A 17,446-nucleotide genomic window follows, 5' to 3' on the forward strand; every position below is an offset into this window, starting at 1 on the left:
GCCAGGAGATCGATTGCATTTCATCACATATCACATTCACATATCGTACAGAATTTGATTAGAGCGACGCGTGGACTCGCAACGCGCATACTGCGGTCGCGGAGGCAATCGTGATCGCGGGCGATGATCGCATTCATATCCCGCATATCCCACATATTCCCCATCACCATGTCTCCCGACCTGACAAAGGAGATTTTAAACAAACAAAAAGAAGAGTTCGTGACATTCGCTGAAATCGCTAGACTTTTTTGTTCCGCGCTCCCTCTCCCTCGCTCCAGCGGCAGAGGCATGACACCGATTCGCTCGCCGTGGACATATCACATTCCATCAGGACCTCATCCTGTGGTACGGAGCCGGCATGCAGTCGAAGGGAGGGCCTCGTTTAGCGCAGAAGAATGTTTGTTGGCGCCGGACTTGCACACCCGGACACCTAGGCTTTGGTTCCAGAGTGGATCTTCACACTTGAGTCTTCTGCTTCCTCCGTGACAGCGTCGTTCCAGATCGTGATACTATCCAGCCGTTCTCCTTTGTTCAGGTGAATGGCCTGGAATGCCTCGACTTCTTCGACCTCCTCTTCCTCCTCTTCGACCACGGCCTGCTCTTCTTCTTCCTCTTCTTCCTCAATAATCTGACTCTTGCGCTTCGAAGAGCTGCCTTTCCGGTGTGCGCCGCCGATGAAATCTTTCAGCCCCAGGTTTGGTTTGCCGTCTGAACCTTCCCGTTGTCTCCCACCACCACCCAAGACAGCGGGACTTCCGAATGCGGCAGGGATGGTTGACGCGGAGAAGAATGCAGAGTTCAACGTGGGCCCCTTGAAAGGGGATTTCTTCCGTCGTGCAAACATGACATTAGAGCCAAAGGCGTTAGCTTGCGGTGTACCAGGTGGAGGACTCAGTAGATCAGCACCGATGCCTGATAGTGGTCGAGGTGGAAGACCAGCATCTGAGCCGCGGGGAGTCCGGACAAGGCGAATGTTGGAAGGGAAAGCGTTCGCTGTGGGCGTCACGGGCAGGACTTTGATGGAAGAGTGAGGAGAGCGACCACCAATACTGACGGACCGACTCGTCGGGCTATGGATGGTGTCGATGCTGTTGGAGCTCTGCGAGGAAGCCTTGCTGTGTGATGTGCCATGTCGAGGCATGCTTCGGATCGAGGAAACCGACGAAGAGGTGGACTTGCGGCCACGTAGGCCGGTGGAGCTGCGTCGGTATGATGAACGTGGTGTGATGGGTGAGGGTGAAAGTGACTTGCGGTGGACTCCGGCACGAGTAGTATCGACCAGGGGAGCGTTGGTGGATAACTTGGTCAGCGGTCTTGAATTTGACACAGTCGGCGTCAATGTCGACCCCATAGATGATCTATTGAGGTTAGCTGCGACATTCCTGCTGCTTCTGTTCGCCTGAAGCGCGTTACTGGGGAGGGTCGCCTTGGAGGTGTTATTCGAATGTCCGTTCAAGACAGGTGATTTGGCCCGTTTTGTGGACTCAACGAACCAGTGCTTCAAGGCTGTGAGCTGGCTCATGAATTGACGGTTGCGGAATCTTCCACTCCGTCGCTTGCTCACCCCATTCACAGGACCCAGCAACTCCGGGTTGGACGTCACAAGCTGAAGCGTACTGCTCCGGCGTTTACGTTCCTTGGGGGGCAAGGGTGGCCGAGAACCACTGTTCGAGCGGACGGAGTCTTTGTCGATCGGCGGTGGTGGCGGCGTTCCAGCTCCGGACTTGGGCGATTTCATAACATCGCCTTCCGGAAGTTGTGGAAGGTCGCTGACTAGGATCTGAGGAGTGCTCCTCCGCTGTGTCCTTCCACGACTGCTACTCCGACGGGGTTCAACATCTCCCGGAGAATGCTCTTCGTCGACCTCGAGCAGCGTGGGGGCAATTCGTTCGAGGCGACTGCTGGCACCACTCAGCCGCCTGAGAATCTTCATTTCGGCGTCGCGATCTTTTCGCTTGCGTTCCTTGCGTGCTTGCTTGCGCGTCTCTTTCTCAATGAGCAATGCCCACCATCCCGCAAGTGCATCACAGCGTTGCGCAAGCACATTTTCAATGACCTTGTCGATATCTACTCCAGCTGACTTCATGCGCTCCAGGGTATCCTTTTCCAGCTGTGTTGAGAACACCGCTGGCTGCGACAGTTTCAGAATGGCTTGTTGCTGGGGCGCGTGGTCGGCCAGGAATGGGTCGGCCAGAATATCTGAAAGAGTAGGCCTGTGCAAGGGCCGTTTGGAAAGCAACTTGGAGATCAGAGTCTTTGCGGCATCCGGGAAGGTGTCAGGATAGATGGGGTCGTCCTTCAGAATCTTCGCTTTGGTCGCAGCATCATCATCCTCGTCGAAGGGCAATTCTCCCTTCAACAGCGCGTACAGGATGATTCCCAAGCTCCAGACGTCGACTTTCTCGCCAGCGTATTTCTCGCCTCTCAGCATCTCCGGAGCACTGTAACATATGGTGCCGCAAAAGGTCTGCAGGTAATTCGCTTTTCCCTCATACTCCCGTGTGAAGCCAAAGTCACACAATTTAACATTATCGTGCTTGTCTAGTAGCACGTTCTCCAGCTTCAGATCGCGATGTACACAGGACTTGCTGTGGATATAGGCAACAGCTCCGACCAGCTGGGTAAAGATCTTTTGTACAGTTTCGACGGGAAGCGCGCCATTCTTGCACAGATAATTGTACAGCTCGTCACCTGGGGCGTTGTTCAGTGTTGTGGCCGAGGATAGACTGAGGAGGTCATACCAGGACAATATTCCAAGACTAACCACACCAGGGATTCTGTTATTACAACCTCGTATAGTCGGGCAATATGTGGATGTATGAACTGTCGGTGATGGTGTATCTCTCTGGCCAGATTGGGATCGCTCTTATTCGAGGCCTTGAGTACCACCTGCGGGCGCATCGTCAGCCATTTGTCTTGCCCCCAGCCTATTGCGAGCCCGACCTTTGAGCCATTTGTGAGGTTATGTCTCGCAAGATAGACCTTGCCAAAAGAGCCTTTGCCGATAAGCTTCCCTAACGTGTAGTTTCCGACGGTCTTGAGGTCTGTCGAGGCGAATTGGCTAAGCGGTGCTGTCAGCGCATGTTTGAGCAGGAAGTGCACAGGGCGAGGCGTACGCAAGTAGTTCGGAGTAGGAGTTGGCGAGCTGTCGGTGGTCTGTCAGTTGAATGCACGTATATGTGCTGCGATCAGAGTTCGTACTTTGGCTTTATGTTGCTGAAGCTCGGCTTTGGTCCTTTGGGCTTGCATTCCTCGCGACAGCTGAATCTCGCGGACTGGGAAAGCAGGTCATGCGACTGGCCGAGAATAAGAATAACATATGGAGTATCGTCAAAGTGCCGCGGCCCTCCGTCTTCAGGATCGCTCGCGAGAGATAGATGATGGGAGCGCAGGAGTAAGCGAGTCGCAATCAGTTGAGCGTGCGGATGGTGCGCATTTCAAGGACAATTACTCCGTATGTCGAGATGCGATGCTCCGCAGAATCCGTGACGTGCAATGCCGAGGATATGCAGCTAGTGAGAGTAGAGATTGAGGGTCTCGAGCTGAAGGGCCAGGGGCTAGTGTCTCCGTGTGTACGCTCCAATATCTCGTATGAGCGCCGTCGAAGCGGGAAGCATAATTATCGTTTTCGTTGTCGAGTTGAAATCCGTCCGGAGCGCCACACAATGGCGGGCGGATCGCCTTGACTAGACGAACATCCCTGCCACCTGCCAGAGAAACCCAACGACTGCACGGATAAGGGTCGTGAACTCTCTTAGGGGCCTCACTAACCTCTCTTACATCCTGGTCTTTTACACCCTAGGCTTGTCTAATGTGCATTCGTATACTCCGTACGCTGCGGTCGATCTCAACCTCCATCGACACCACCTGTCCAGCTGGTATTCGTGGTAGTTATCTGGTTGCGCTACCAGCACATGCATCACAGGAACAATGAAGTACAAAATACTTGCTAAATTGGCGGTACTCGAGGATCGGCGTCATATTCCATATAATGACTGGTACTCCCGGTCTCCTGGTCCCTACGTCCTGAAATGAAGAGACATTCGTAGAGCAATCGACTCTCGATTCCTGACATACTCTCTAAGGGCCTCCTGGACAGTCTTCTCGGAGCGGATACCTAAATCGACCTAGAAGAGCCCGCCGCCAACATGTTCAGTTGCAATTTTCTCCCGGGTCGGCAGAAAGGCTACACTACCCAAGATGGCGAGCCGATTTCTCGGGCACCGGTAATAGCAAAAGATTCCTCAATCCGTGATGCCCTTCCAGCCGCCTCGCGGCTTATATCCAACCAATCCCTCATCGCGGGCGACATCAGCGGCCAGTCTCCCTGTCAGAACACTAGTTTCCACTTCCCTTCCCCGAACATAGAAGGGTTTGAATCCTCCTACGTCGCTCTTTTGTTCCCCGCTCGTATCTGTGCCCGTGAGCCGCGGACGCTTCCAGACTCGTCTCCCAAACGCGAATTCATTGGTAGGTCGAAAGCCGCATGCGGCGCGGTCCAGAGAAAGAAACCATTTTCGTTGATGGATGGAGTTTATAGTGTTGGTTGCGCCCGGGTAAGCGTTGGATTGGCGGATCGTTATGTCCTCTCTGGCTTCGGTGGTCAAGTTGTCGGGCTGCCTTTGGGAAAGGGTTTCAGCTGAAGGACTCGGGAGGTGTGGCATGGAGCTGGGAAGGGTTGTAGATCGGGTATGAGTTGAGAGGGTCGGACGCGGGACTTCAACCTGAGATTGCGGGTGAGCAGTTGCATAGGAGCCTGTAGAATTCCATGATTGTGGGGACTTTGTTCGCGGCACATGGGCAATTGAACTGCCTCGTCTTGGTGGTGGAGGAGACGCGGTACGTAGAAGAGAGGACACATTTCGCTTGAGTTTTGGGGGCCTCTTCCGTGTCAGGGAATTTTCGAGGCTGTCGAAGCTTGTTCCTGTCGGACTTGGGGCACCGCTGTGGAGAGAAGCTTCATCGCTCTCAGCCTCTGCAGACGGAGAGTATGGCCTGCTCGAATCTGACGAGGTTTCGATCTCCTGCACCTGTGAATTTCTTCTTACCGCCGGGTTCGAAGGGGTATTGCTGATGATGGTCGTCCTTCGTCGCTTGAAGGCCGGAGCGTCAGGCTGTCCAATGCGATTATTGTCCTCCAGGAGTCTGACGCTAATGGTGTAGTCTTTTGGTAAGCGCGTGCCGTTGAGTCGGAGCTTGATCTTGCGATTTCGAAAAGCCCGGTGGAGTTTCTGTGGTTCGGATTCTGCCTCTCGCCTTGCGACAAGCTCGCTGTCTGTATCCGAGTCTGACCCTTCGGTAGCCGTGGCCTCGACCGTGCTGGCGTTTTTGTTAGACGTGTCGTACGGGATTACCTCGTATTCACCGGTGTCCCACAGAAGCATCGTTCCTGTCTCGTAAGAAGCAGTCTCGATCAGATGGTTCCACAGATTATGCACTCTGGTCTCAATGGCATATCGGTTCAATCTCCGACTGTTCGGGTCGCCAGGAAGGCCATACGGCAGGGCAAAGCTGATCGAGCTGGTGGCATTGCATTGCAAGCGGAGATCATAATGAGTTCCCGCAATGGGATGGTCATGTTGATGCACGACGAAATGATGGCCTCTATCATGCAGGTTGCCACGGTAAAGGGCTAACCAGCTGGAGTGGGATAGTCTCGGTTGGCCTCCTTCCACAGGCGGGCGGGTAGCCGCCAACAGCTTCGAGGAGAAGAATGATACATGGTCATCGATGTCGACTTCACCAGCTTCAACCTGTGCAGTATCTGATTTGGTCGCTGAGTTTGTTGAGAGCCCACTATGGGTTCTGGATTTGCGGTGATGTTGACGACGGCGATTGATTGGAGGAGGAGAGACGTTTCTCTTGAGGGAGGCGGGTGAGGAGACACTTGCTACCCCAGACTTGCTCTCGGGCTTGATAGGCGAGTGCTCTCGAGGCGTGTCAGGCGTCTGCTCTTTCATTAGCACTAGCCTAGCAACATCTTGGGCCAGAAGTTCACCTGAAGACGAGGAGACCAAAGAAGGGAAACCCGGGGCAGCTTGCCATTCGGCTCCTGAGATCAGTGACGTCACAGTCATGTTCGCGTTGGGTGATGACTAAGATGTGTACTGGGATCTGACTGGACAGTTGGCGGGGGTATTTCCGCTCTGCTACACATTACCTTCCGCTTACCAACGGATTGGAAAACACGTCCACTCTCTTACTACACCCTGTTTGCCATTTTGTTCACTGACCAGTTACTGACCAAGTCAGCTATAATGTATTTCGGTGGCTGTTCTGGATGCGTCCACTATGCTCTTTTGAAGCACCAGGCCTAAGTATATAGCTTTCCTTTCAGCTCAATGTTTTCCCGCTTGCTCCATCAAAAATCCACCCTCATCATCACAACAGTAACAGCACTTCTCACAGCAGTCACAGCAATATTCATGCTTAGCAGCACCAACGCAGGCATTCAACACGATTCTATGAAAGCAACCTCCATCATCAGAAACATGTCGAATCTATCTCACGCAAAGATTGTCGCCCGCCCGTCGAAAACCAGAGGCGCAGCCAACCATGGCTGGCTCGACACCAAGCACACCTTCTCCTTCGCTGGGTGGTATGATCCCAGATACAACAACTACGGGTCCCTCCGTGTACTCAACGAAGATCGAGTCATGCCTGGTGAAGGCTTTCCCACACATTTCCACCAGAACGCCGAGATCTTTTCCTACATTCTATCCGGCGAGTTGACACACCGTGACTCAATGCAAAAGAAGGGCGCAGAAAGCAATGACAAGGACAAATTCTTCCGGTTACACCGTGGAGACGTCCAATTTACCACCGGTGGCAGGGGCATCTCTCACAGCGAATACAACGAACACGACAAGGATTGGGTTCACTTTCTGCAGATCTGGGCATTGCCGTGGAAGAGGAACCTGCCACCTATCTATCATACCAGCACATTCGCTGAAGAAGACAAGCGCAAGGGCTTCGTCACCATCATCACTCCGCTCAAGGCGGGCCCTAAGGCGACATTGGAAGAAGAGAAGGCAGCAGTGCCGACCAAGGAGGGTACCATACCTATCCATGCCGATCTTGTGTTCAGTGCTGGTATCATCCCAACCGGCAATGCATTCAACTATACCGTCGGGGGCGGGGACTTGGTCACGTCCAAATCCGACCGCAAAGTGTACATTCACTTTCCCGAAACGAAGGGTGGAAAGGCCAAGATTAGGCTGGACGGCCGAGAAGACGCCATTCTCAAGGAAGGAGATGGTGCATATGTTAGTCATGTTAATGCCGGTGACGTGCTCAGCGTCGAAAGCATAGGGGAGGTGGAGGCGGAAGTCGTAGTTATTGACAGTTCGTCCAACGACGAGTAAAAGTCACGACTGTCGATGCTGCTGTGTCCTGAGGGAAATTGGAAAGTTTGGCCCATGTTTTGATAGAGCACTTTATGTAGAGCACTTTATGTAGAGCGAGGAGTTCAATGGATTCATATGCACGACATCTCTGCCCGCACTTTCTTCATGTTCAACCAGAGGAGATTCTTCCGTCTATTTTCGTGCGATGAGCTTCCCACCATTTCCCCAGCTGCATTTCCGAGTGAGTCATCGGGACTGCAGGATGAACAGATATGCGAAGGAGTGGAGCACTGAAGCTACCGGCGGCGGCTTGATGCTGGCCACCTACCAATGGCCATTGAGCGGACCAAGCAGTGACGGCGGAGAAGCCAACAGAGGGAGCCCCCTCTCGTCAATGTCCGTCTGCATGCTCACGATGGACCTTCCGAACTCGAGTCACTTCTCCAACATGAATATGTGAGCTCAGCTGTGTGACTCAAGCTCCTCCATCTACCCTCTAACTATTCCCTAACCTGTCAAGCGTAGTTAAGCCAAGTTGATCAAGGCAGGCGCCAGGCTCAACTCTCAACGCGAGCCAACGACACTCAGTCGTTGCAGGCTCAAAGCTGTGCGAACACAGCACCAAGTCTCCGACCTTTAGAAACGTATTCGGGTTGCAGTTTCATCTGTACCTGGTACTCTTATTCGTACCGGCAGGGAGTTGCGCCGGTGATCGTCATAAATATCCGCTTTTCTTTCCCTTTCTGATATTGCAAAAATATCTGCAACTACGTCTTTAGACAACCGCCTCAACACCCGCGTCCTGGTACTCAACTGGGAATTGTTTCCACGGACAGGATGTCTCTCGATTAACTACCCAACCCTGTAATTGTAATACGGTCTAACTGGGGAAGAGCCGGCTGTCAACGACATGGCGTCACATCACACGTCCACGTCAGTCGCAATTTCAATAGCATGTCTCGCTGTTGTTGCGGTCTTGTCAACGCCAGCAGTTGGCCAACTCTTCACTCGGGTCCAGTCGAGGAAGAAGCAGGATGCACATCTCTCAGAGCGCTACGAAGACAAGGATGGAGTTGCTACGCAGGAGTCAGAACAGTCATATTCCGATCAGATTCCTCGACTAATATTAATATTGATCTCTCTTGTCGCCTGTGGTGTTGCATTGGCAACTGCGATTCTCACGACTGCGCGCTCACAGCTGCCTCTCAGTCTTGAGCAATGGCTGCAGTTCGCAACCTGGGTAAGGGCTGCTCTGCTGCTACACGGCCTCTCGTCGGGTTCCTTTGTCTGACATCTGCTAGTTGCTTGTGCTGTCCCAAGCGGCCATCATATACGTTACGCCATCTTCCACTCAACGCTACAGACTCGGAGTTTTCTCGAGCTTTTCAGCCTTGTCCATCGCCATTGCTGTAGCCGTGGAGAACATCTCCCTCTGGCAAGCCGAATCCAGCCCACTTCCACGAAACATCCACCTCACCTTCTCCATCATACTGTTCGCTGCTGGCATTGGCCTTGCCGTGAGCAGCTTGTGTATCCCTCGGCGACCGGATGTGTACTGGAATGATAAGATTGTCGACCGCGAAAACACTGTCTCTCTCTTGTCCAAGCTGACGTTTTCGTGGGCCGCTCCGATTCTTTCATTCGCTGCGAAGAACAAAGGCCTCGACTATGACGACCTACACGAGATTGACTTCGAGAATCGTTCCAGAGAACTGAGGCGAGAGTTCGAGGCTGTCGGTCGAAAAGACAAGCTATGGAAGACGATTTTCTGGTCGCGCAAATGGACATTCATTCAACAGTGGATTCTCCAAGCGACTTGCTCCATCACGGATTTCCTGCCACAAATCGTTCTCTATTTTGTCCTCAAAACGCTCGAACAACGCGATGAGGGTAAGGACGTGGCTCTCACATCATGGTTATTGGTGATCGGTCTCGGCTTGGCCATCACCTTTTCGAACTGGATCGAGGCTTGGATGTTTTTCATCACCTTTATGAAAATCGGCGTTCCAATCTACGAGCAATTGTCCGCTGTGGTATTTGGGAAGGCCATCAGAAGGAAAGATGTCAAAGGCACGGGCAAGAAACAGGCGGAGGCAGAGACCGGCGATGGCGCCTTGAACGGCGGGACAGTCGTGAATGAAGCTGCTGGCCAAAAGGGCGAAGATCGAGTTCCAGAAGAAGATGAAGATGCGGACTTCCAGAAGTCTAAGCAGAGCACGATCAATCTGGTGGGGGTGGACTCTAAGCGCATTGCGGACTTTGCTACATTCAACTACATCTTCCTCGGGTCGGCTATCAAACTGATTTTCGCCATCAGCTTCCTGTCTAAACTGATAGGGCCAATCCCTTTACTTGCTGGGCTGGCTGCTCCGGTTCTCATCACGCCGATCAACATCCTAGCTGCCAAACGATACGCAACGGCTCAAGACGACCTGATGAAGTACCGAGATCAGAAGATGGCGGTCGTCACTGAAGCTCTGCAAGGGATTCGTCAAATCAAGTTCAGCGCCTTGGAGAGGAACTGGTATGACAAGATCTTGGAAACGCGAAGAAGGGAGTTGAAGACACAGTGGCAGGTATTCGTATACGACACCACACTGATTAGCATTTGGATCTTCGGCCCCGTAATGCTCGCAGCTATATCCTTGACAACGTATGTCCTCATCTACAAGCAACTAACGGCATCTGTGGCTTTCACAACGATTTCTGTCTTTGAAGCCATCGAAATGACACTGGCTATAATCCCGGAGATGATCACGGATCTTCTCGACGCCATTGTTTCAGCGAAGAGGGTTCAAGAGTACCTTGACGCGCCTGAGCGGATTGAAAGCACCAGACCAGGCGAGGCCGTGTCATTCAAGAACACTACAATCGCCTGGCCATCAGACGACCCGGCGAACGAAGACAATCAGTTCACCTTACGCAGCCTGGATCTTGCGTTTCCCCAAAAGGAGTTGAGCGTGATTTCGGGCCGTACAGGATCTGGGAAGAGCTTGCTGCTGGCCTCAATTATTGGGGAGGCTGACGTTCTCGACGGTGAACTCGTCGTGCCCAAGCCGCCATCTTCCGCTCAACGTTATGATGCTCAAGCCAACCGCAAGAATTGGACGATTGATTCTTCCATCGCCTTTGTGGCTCAGATCCCGTGGATCGAGAATGCCACCATTCGAGACAACATCCTCTTCGGCCTCCCACTGGACAATGACCGCTACCAGAAAGTCCTCACTGCATGCGCTTTGACAAAAGATCTGGAGATGCTACAAGACGGGGAGCTCACCGACATCGGCGCGAACGGTATCAATCTCAGTGGTGGACAGAAATGGCGAGTGTCGTTTGCGCGTGCATTGTATTCGAGAGCGGGAATTCTTGTTCTCGACGATATCTTCTCGGCAGTAGATGCCCATGTTGGACGACACTTGTTTGAGCAGGCACTGACTGGTGAGCTTGGGCAAGGCAGGACCAGGATCCTGGTCACGCACCACGTCGCTCTGTGCCTACCTCGAACAAACTACAGCGTGCTTCTTTCGAATGGCACCGTTGAGGTAGAAGGCAGAACAGAGGAATTACGTCGGAGCGGGAAACTCAAGTCTATCCTCGCACAAGATATCGAGGAGCAACAAAAAGAAGAAGACGAGGCCATTGCGAATCAGCAGAATCAAAACCTCGCTGTCGATGACGGGGGCGGCCTCCAGAAACTGCTAACCAACCAGTCCCGACGCTCCAGGAGAAAGTCTGCCCTGAGCGATGCTGGCGACGACCTCAGGCGCCGTCCGTCACACGCGAGCATGAACGAAGCAAAACCCAACGGCAATCCGCCGAAGAAGTTCACCGAGGACGAAAGCCGTGAGACAGGTGCGATCAAATATCGGATCTATGCAGCGTACATCCGAGCCTGTGGCGGGTTCACTTACTGGTTGGGGATTTTGGCAATTTTCGGCGTCTGGGTCGCTGTATATCTGGCGAGGTCGTATTGGATCAGCGTGTGGACGAGATCATATCGCACAGAGTCCGACCATGCTTTCCAGCACAGTCTTCTCCAGCAGGCACTTGGGAGCGCCTACCATCGCCTCCACTATCGACTATCCACTGCCGCTATCGACCCCAACCTCCGATACTATTTGGGCGTCTATCTCGGTATCTCCCTGGTTGCTTGGTTGATCGGGACCGTGCGCTACTTTTGCGTCTTCGTCCTCTCGATTCGTGCATCCAAGATCCTTTTTGAACGACTTGCATTCGCGATACTCCGGGCGCCTCTACGCTGGCTCGATACTGTGCCCGTGGGACGAATTCTCAACCGCTTCACCTCGGATTTCAACATGCTGGATTCGCGCATCTCCATGGATCTCGCGTTCATGCTGCACAACATGATGCACGTCCTTTCTGTAGTCATCGCCGGACTGTTTGTATCGCCATTCATGATCGTCTTTGCAGCCGCACTTCTCTCGATCTCGATGTACTACGCCTTGCGCTATCTCGCTGGTGCCAGAGAGGTGAAGAGATTGGAAAGCAACGCCAAATCACCCGTTTTCGAACAGTTCGGTTCTGTTCTTATGGGAATCGGCACTATCCGTGCTTTCGACAAGTGCGATGCTTACTTGGACAAGATGTATGCCAGAATTGACTTGCATTGTCGTGCGTACTGGCATCTCTGGCTCTTCAATCGTTGGATGGGCTGGCGATTGAACATGGTGGGTGCCATCTTTGCCGCCATCACAGCAGCCCTGATTGTCTCGATCACCACCATCGACTCGAGCCTGGCAGGATTCGCGCTCAGTTTCGCACTCGGCCTTAGCGAAGGCGTTATTTGGTTCTTGCGGCAATACTCCAACGTTGAACTGGACATGAATGCCACGGAGAGAATTGTCGAGTACAGCAATATTACTATCGAGAATCAGGGCGGTGTGGACGCGCCCGCGGCGTGGCCTACAGAAGGCAACCTCGAGGTGAATGATCTGGTGGTTAGCTATGCGCCGGATCTGCCCCCTGTGTTAAGAGGCTTGACCTTCAGCGTGGCGAGGAATCAACGCGTGGGTGTCGTTGGACGAACTGGAGCCGGCAAATCATCCTTGACGCTTGCGTTATTCCGCTTCCTGGAAGCCAGGAGCGGAAGTATCCACATCGACGGGGTGGATATCTCGAAGATCAAACTGTACGACCTGCGCTCGAGACTGGCGATTATCCCCCAGGATCCTGTACTCTTTTCGGGCACTGTGCGGAGTAATCTCGATCCCTTTGATCAACAGACTGATGAAGAGCTACGGGAAGCTTTAGCACGAGTCCACCTCATCTCCTCAGCATCATTGGCGACATCCGGAGCAGCAAGCGGTAGCGCAACACCTCTACCTCCCAGCTTGCGCGGCGCCGCCCCAGCTCAAGACGCTCCCAGAGACACCAATAGAAATATCTTCCGCTCTCTCTCCTCCAAAATCTCGGAAGGCGGGCTGAACCTGTCCCAGGGTCAACGCCAACTCCTCTGCCTCGCCCGTGCCATTGTCTCCCGGCCGAAGATCATGGTTCTAGATGAAGCAACCTCGGCGGTCGATATGGAAACCGACGCCCTCATACAGAGAAGTATCCGAGAAGAATTCACGGATAGTACGCTCATTGTGATCGCGCATCGCTTAAGCACAATCGCGGATTTCGATCGTATCTTGGTGTTAGGGGAGGGGAAGGTACTTGAATATGATAGCCCGGCGGCGTTGATGAGGCGGGAAGCGGGCGCGTTCAAGGAGATGGTGGAGATGAGCGGTGAAAGGGGTGAGTTAGAGAGGGTTATTGGGATCGGGACGCAAGAGGGTGAAGGGAGTGACAAGGGGAAGGCGAACGGAAGTAAGAGCGCCAGTGGGGGTGGAGGGCAGGAGGCCGACGAGAGAGGGTGGGGTATCTAACAGTGATGCTAGGCGATCAAGGGCGTTACGGGCCATGAGAGGAGTCAATCAACTTTCTTGTGGCTGGACAGGGCTAAGGCTGTACATACTGGGTAGACAGAGGAGGAGCAGGATATCAAAAGGCGTTAAAGGCGCATCACGCATGTCGTTCGGCCTGCGCTCGTGGCAGGAAGTAGCCAAGAGAACGCCGTCCCTCGATGGACCATGTGGCAGTCGGCAGTGGCATGATCTGGTGCTTTTCCCGAGTCGTTTGTGTTAGCGGCGGATGTCTCGATGGTTCAGTTCAGGAACCATGAAGAGTCAAACGAATGGCGACTCGAGAAGCATGAGTGGAAGACCGACGAAGCTTCGCATGACACCCTGAGTGACCCTGAGGCGACAGGTTCTGCAGGTTTCCGTCGGCGTTACTGCTGATCTTGGAGTCTGCATCGTCTAGCATGCAGTAGCCGGCCTCATTAGCTTGCGCATGGAACGATTTGAGACCCAAGCGCAGATAATGCCATGCGGGCTGGACACAAGCAACAAAGGATATTGAAGTGAGCGTGCACCGATGATGTAGTGAGGGACATTTGAGTTCGAAACCGATGGAGTCTCCTTGCGTGCCACCTTCACCTTCTTTCATCTGGGTCGTGTCCACCCGAGTCGCTGCAATTCGATGACGTGAGCGGCTGGCGATGTGGCCTTGTTGCTCTCGCGACCAGCATGAGCTGCTCATAACCGGCTGAGATCGTGACTCCGCTTCTTATTCAGCCACACAGCCGTTTCCCTAAAAGGCCAGCTCCAGCTCTCCCGCTCTCCAGCTTCCAGCTCCCAAGGTTGCAGCTTCCCCAAGCTTGAATCTCCAAAGTCCAGTCTCCCGTCGCTGTACCTGCGCCGCGTGAACATTTTATCCCGGCTTCGTCAAGTCATCCACCTGTCCGCGTGGTGAGTCGACAATTTCATATCGCCTTCGTTGAGTGATCAGAAACAGCGGCCTGAAGCCCCAGTCAGCAGTGGAGCTGACAGTGACGCTGTGGCGGGTCCGATGCGCATCACGGCACCACCGATCTCGTGAGCGACCAGCAGCCAGCGATCGCTCAGTGCATACCCGTATTTGATACACAGCGGCCTCTGAGTTGAGATCGTTGAACGGGCCAGAAGGTCCCCAGTGCGCCGTGTCTCAGTCAGGAAACTCTGAGCTCGGGTTGAAGCCACAGCTCCCGCACCTTCCCGGAACGTCATTCTCTCGCCCAGGCTGAAGGGCAAGACACTCATAACTCTCACACCACCCTCCACTCTCGATCGGCGCTGACCTTGGCCCTTTCTATTCACGTCTGCTGCTCTTCCTCACCACCACTGTTGATTCGGTATTGCCGCAGTTCAGGTTCGTGTGCTAATTGCTAACTGATTTCGCGCAGGACACAGCTACACCTGTCCATCTGTTGCCTGCCTGCTGTGTCTCGGCTGAGCACGAGCGCACGCCCTCTCATAACTCTCTCCCAATAAGCGTACCATCGACCGCGTCTCAAGATGCATCGCACATACTCTATGCGCCAATCGCGCGCTCCTACAGCCTCCCAGATTGAAAACCCACCCCCGCCAGCATCGTCGACAAAGACGGGCCGCCTGTTCGGCCGTGGTAACTTCGGTGAGGGATACTGGGCACATACTACACGCTCAGATGGTGCTGACCAGGAGAAACAGGGCATGCGTTCCGAAAAGGAACTGCCGGCGCCTTTGGCCCGGACCTTGCAAAGAAGCTTTCCCAGCTCGTGAAGATGGAGAAGAACGTCATGCGCAGCATGGAGCTGGTCGGCCGAGAGCGAATGGAGGTCGCGGTAAGTCCCTGCCGTTCCCTCTTGGGGTGCGGGTCTAACGTTTGTAAAGCAACAACTCTCGATTTGGGGGGAAGCCTGCGATGAAGATGTTAGTGATGTGACTGACAAGCTCGGCGTTTTGATCTACGAGATTGGAGAGCTAGAGGATCAGTTCGTCGACCGCTATGACCAGTACCGCGTCACCATCAAGTCGATCCGCAACATCGAAGCCTCGGTGCAACCATCTAGGGACCGCAAGCAGAAGATCACGGATCAGATTGCCCAACTGAAGTACAAGGAGCCCAATAGCCCGCGTATCGTGGTCCTCGAGCAGGAACTCGTTCGTGCCGAAGCCGAATCTCTCGTTGCCGAAGCCCAACTGTCGAACATCACTCGAGAGAAACTGAAGGCTGCATTCAACTACCAATTCGATGCGATCCGCGAGCACTGCGAGAAAGTCGCCATCATCGCCGGCTATGGAAAGCATCTGCTCGAGCTTATCGATGACAACCCTGTCACTCCTGGCGAGACGCGTAATGCGTACGACGGCTACGAGGCCTCCAAGGCGATCATCCAAGACTGCGAAGATGCGCTCACCAACTGGGTTTCGTCTACGGCCCAGGTCAGGTCCAACCTGTCCACCCGCGCACGCAATCTCAGCCAGAGGCGGAAGGCCAACTCGATCAAGAACGAGGGCGTCGATCTTTCTGGTCAAGATCAGCCAATCAAGAACGATCGCGACAGCTGGGTTCCTGCAGGCCAACACGGCGAATACGGGCAGGATGAAGAAGAAGAGGACGAGGAGGAGGAAGAGGAGAGACCACAACAGGCAAACGGTAAGTGATTGCCCAAAGTGGCTTGCGCCTCGATGTGTCGGGAAAGTGACTCAACTGATTATGATATGCTCCAGGCCAACATGCGGTTGCAGCTTAAGCCCGCCATCGAGTCCAAGCCTACGCAGAAAGCATACGAACACAGTACGAGAACCGAGAATGGATCATGAAGAGATGTGGCTGAGTCTTGACTGAGTAGGCACGAGACACTGGGCTGACGAAGGACAAATACCCCTTGAATACCCTCTTGATTGGCGCAGCAGGGAGATCGGAGTCCACAATACATGGTATGCGACTGCGACTGAGAATCGATGTCACCCGATCACTGCGCGCTTTTGTCTGTTCCATTGCCACAATACACCAGCAGCGTCGAGCAGCTCGGAGAAACAGAAAGGATCGTCTGTGTCACGTTGTCTCATAGCCATAATAATAATGAAATTCTGGTCGATTTGCACGAACATCATGCATGGGTGTGGGCAAGCCACACGCGGCTCAGGTGAGGCTGGGGTCTAAGAGGGCCGCAGGTCAGTGTTATACCTCGTACACAGTAGAGAACGCGCCACGCACCCCAAGTCTGGCCGGCCCAAGTGCAGTACGCCACTGCCTAAGGATAGTCCCCACAAACGTGGCAAGTACTGGGTACAGCACGAGTACTTGCTTATCCAAGCGTGCGGCAGACAGACAGCACCACCACCAGGGCGACGTAACCGAAAGACTCGGAGAGGGCCAAGAAGGCAGATGGTGAGATACTGTACGAGGGTACGTACCGCCAGGCTCGAGTCTAGGAGCGCTAGTTAGGAGCAACGCCGGGTTGAATCCTTCTCATCTCTGCCCTCGCGGTGAATCCGAACTGTTTAGCCGAGCATTGGGCCCGATGCGGAAAACATGAACTGCTGCTCACGGTGAGTACGGAGGACAGTAGAACCACGATCCTCCGTCCACAGGGGCACTCTAGGTACCTAGTAAGCTCCCGTCGTTGGGGCGCGACTCGATTAGGAAAATGCCACCTACAGCACGCAGCGAGGGCATTGCAGCCTCCTAGGCAAATTTCAACCCAGTCTCCTCGGTTTGATAATGCATCCATCGCAGCTAGCAGAGGACAATACCATACAACCGATCCGCTTGCACAATATCGCATACTCGTACAGTAGGTACCCCTTCGGACCCGCGATTGCCTTCCGGGCCAAGTCGACAATCGTCAGTGAGTGCGTGCGGCGGCCGCGCAACTAAGTCGTTTGATAGTCCTCCGTACGCATCCTGGGCTTAATGAGGAGTGGCTGAGCCACTTCAAAACGATGCCAAAGGCCGCGAAGGCAGCACTTGTGGTACCGCTGTGCCACCTGAAGGCTTGGCGTGCTCCTCCAGCACGAGGCTTGTGTGCGTGTGTGCGTGTGTGCGTGTGTGCGTGTGTGCGTGTGTGCGTGTGTGCGTATGTCCCTCCTGTGTACTCCATAGATTCGACTCGCACTGTCCTCTGTGCTGTCCTGTGAAAGGGCCTATTCCTAATTGGATCTCTTACATTGTCCATCTACGTCCTTCGCCTCTCCTCGACTCCAGCGACAGACTCCACCCGCCTGTATCGA

At 53.9% G+C, this 17,446-nt stretch overlaps 5 protein-coding genes across 5 annotated transcripts; 3 read left to right on the forward strand and 2 right to left on the reverse strand.

Moving 5' to 3' along the window:
- Positions 1–430: 430 nt before the first annotated feature.
- Positions 431–3,249, reverse strand: G647_01617 (uncharacterized protein; the record flags this gene model as incomplete). Its single annotated transcript, XM_008725016.1, has 5 exons — positions 431–2,691; positions 2,742–2,889; positions 2,944–3,061; positions 3,117–3,145; positions 3,202–3,249. 5 exons carry the CDS (start codon positions 3,247–3,249, stop codon positions 431–433), a joined length of 2,604 nt encoding a protein of 867 aa, XP_008723238.1.
- Positions 3,250–4,244: 995 nt separating this feature from the next.
- Positions 4,245–5,960, reverse strand: G647_01618 (uncharacterized protein; the record flags this gene model as incomplete). Its single annotated transcript, XM_008725017.1, has 1 exon — positions 4,245–5,960. One exon carries the CDS (start codon positions 5,958–5,960, stop codon positions 4,245–4,247), a length of 1,716 nt encoding a protein of 571 aa, XP_008723239.1.
- Positions 5,961–6,491: 531 nt separating this feature from the next.
- On the forward strand, positions 6,492–7,364 carry G647_01619 (uncharacterized protein; the record flags this gene model as incomplete). Its single annotated transcript, XM_008725018.1, has 1 exon — positions 6,492–7,364. The coding sequence occupies one exon, from the start codon at positions 6,492–6,494 to the stop codon at positions 7,362–7,364; it is 873 nt and encodes a 290-aa protein (XP_008723240.1).
- An 892-nt stretch (positions 7,365–8,256) lies between these two features.
- On the forward strand, positions 8,257–13,234 carry G647_01620 (uncharacterized protein; the record flags this gene model as incomplete). The annotated part of the gene is made up of 2 exons (XM_008725019.1): positions 8,257–8,586; positions 8,648–13,234. 2 exons carry the CDS (start codon positions 8,257–8,259, stop codon positions 13,232–13,234), a joined length of 4,917 nt encoding a protein of 1,638 aa, XP_008723241.1.
- Positions 13,235–14,743: 1,509 nt separating this feature from the next.
- On the forward strand, positions 14,744–15,874 carry G647_01621 (uncharacterized protein; the record flags this gene model as incomplete). The annotated part of the gene is made up of 3 exons (XM_008725020.1): positions 14,744–14,861; positions 14,918–15,051; positions 15,101–15,874. The coding sequence occupies 3 exons, from the start codon at positions 14,744–14,746 to the stop codon at positions 15,872–15,874; spliced, it is 1,026 nt and encodes a 341-aa protein (XP_008723242.1).
- Positions 15,875–17,446: the final 1,572 nt, after the last annotated feature.

This window comes from Cladophialophora carrionii, assembly GCF_000365165.1.
Source record: "Cladophialophora carrionii CBS 160.54 unplaced genomic scaffold supercont1.1, whole genome shotgun sequence".
Taxonomy (NCBI): Eukaryota; Fungi; Ascomycota; class Eurotiomycetes; order Chaetothyriales; family Herpotrichiellaceae; genus Cladophialophora; species Cladophialophora carrionii.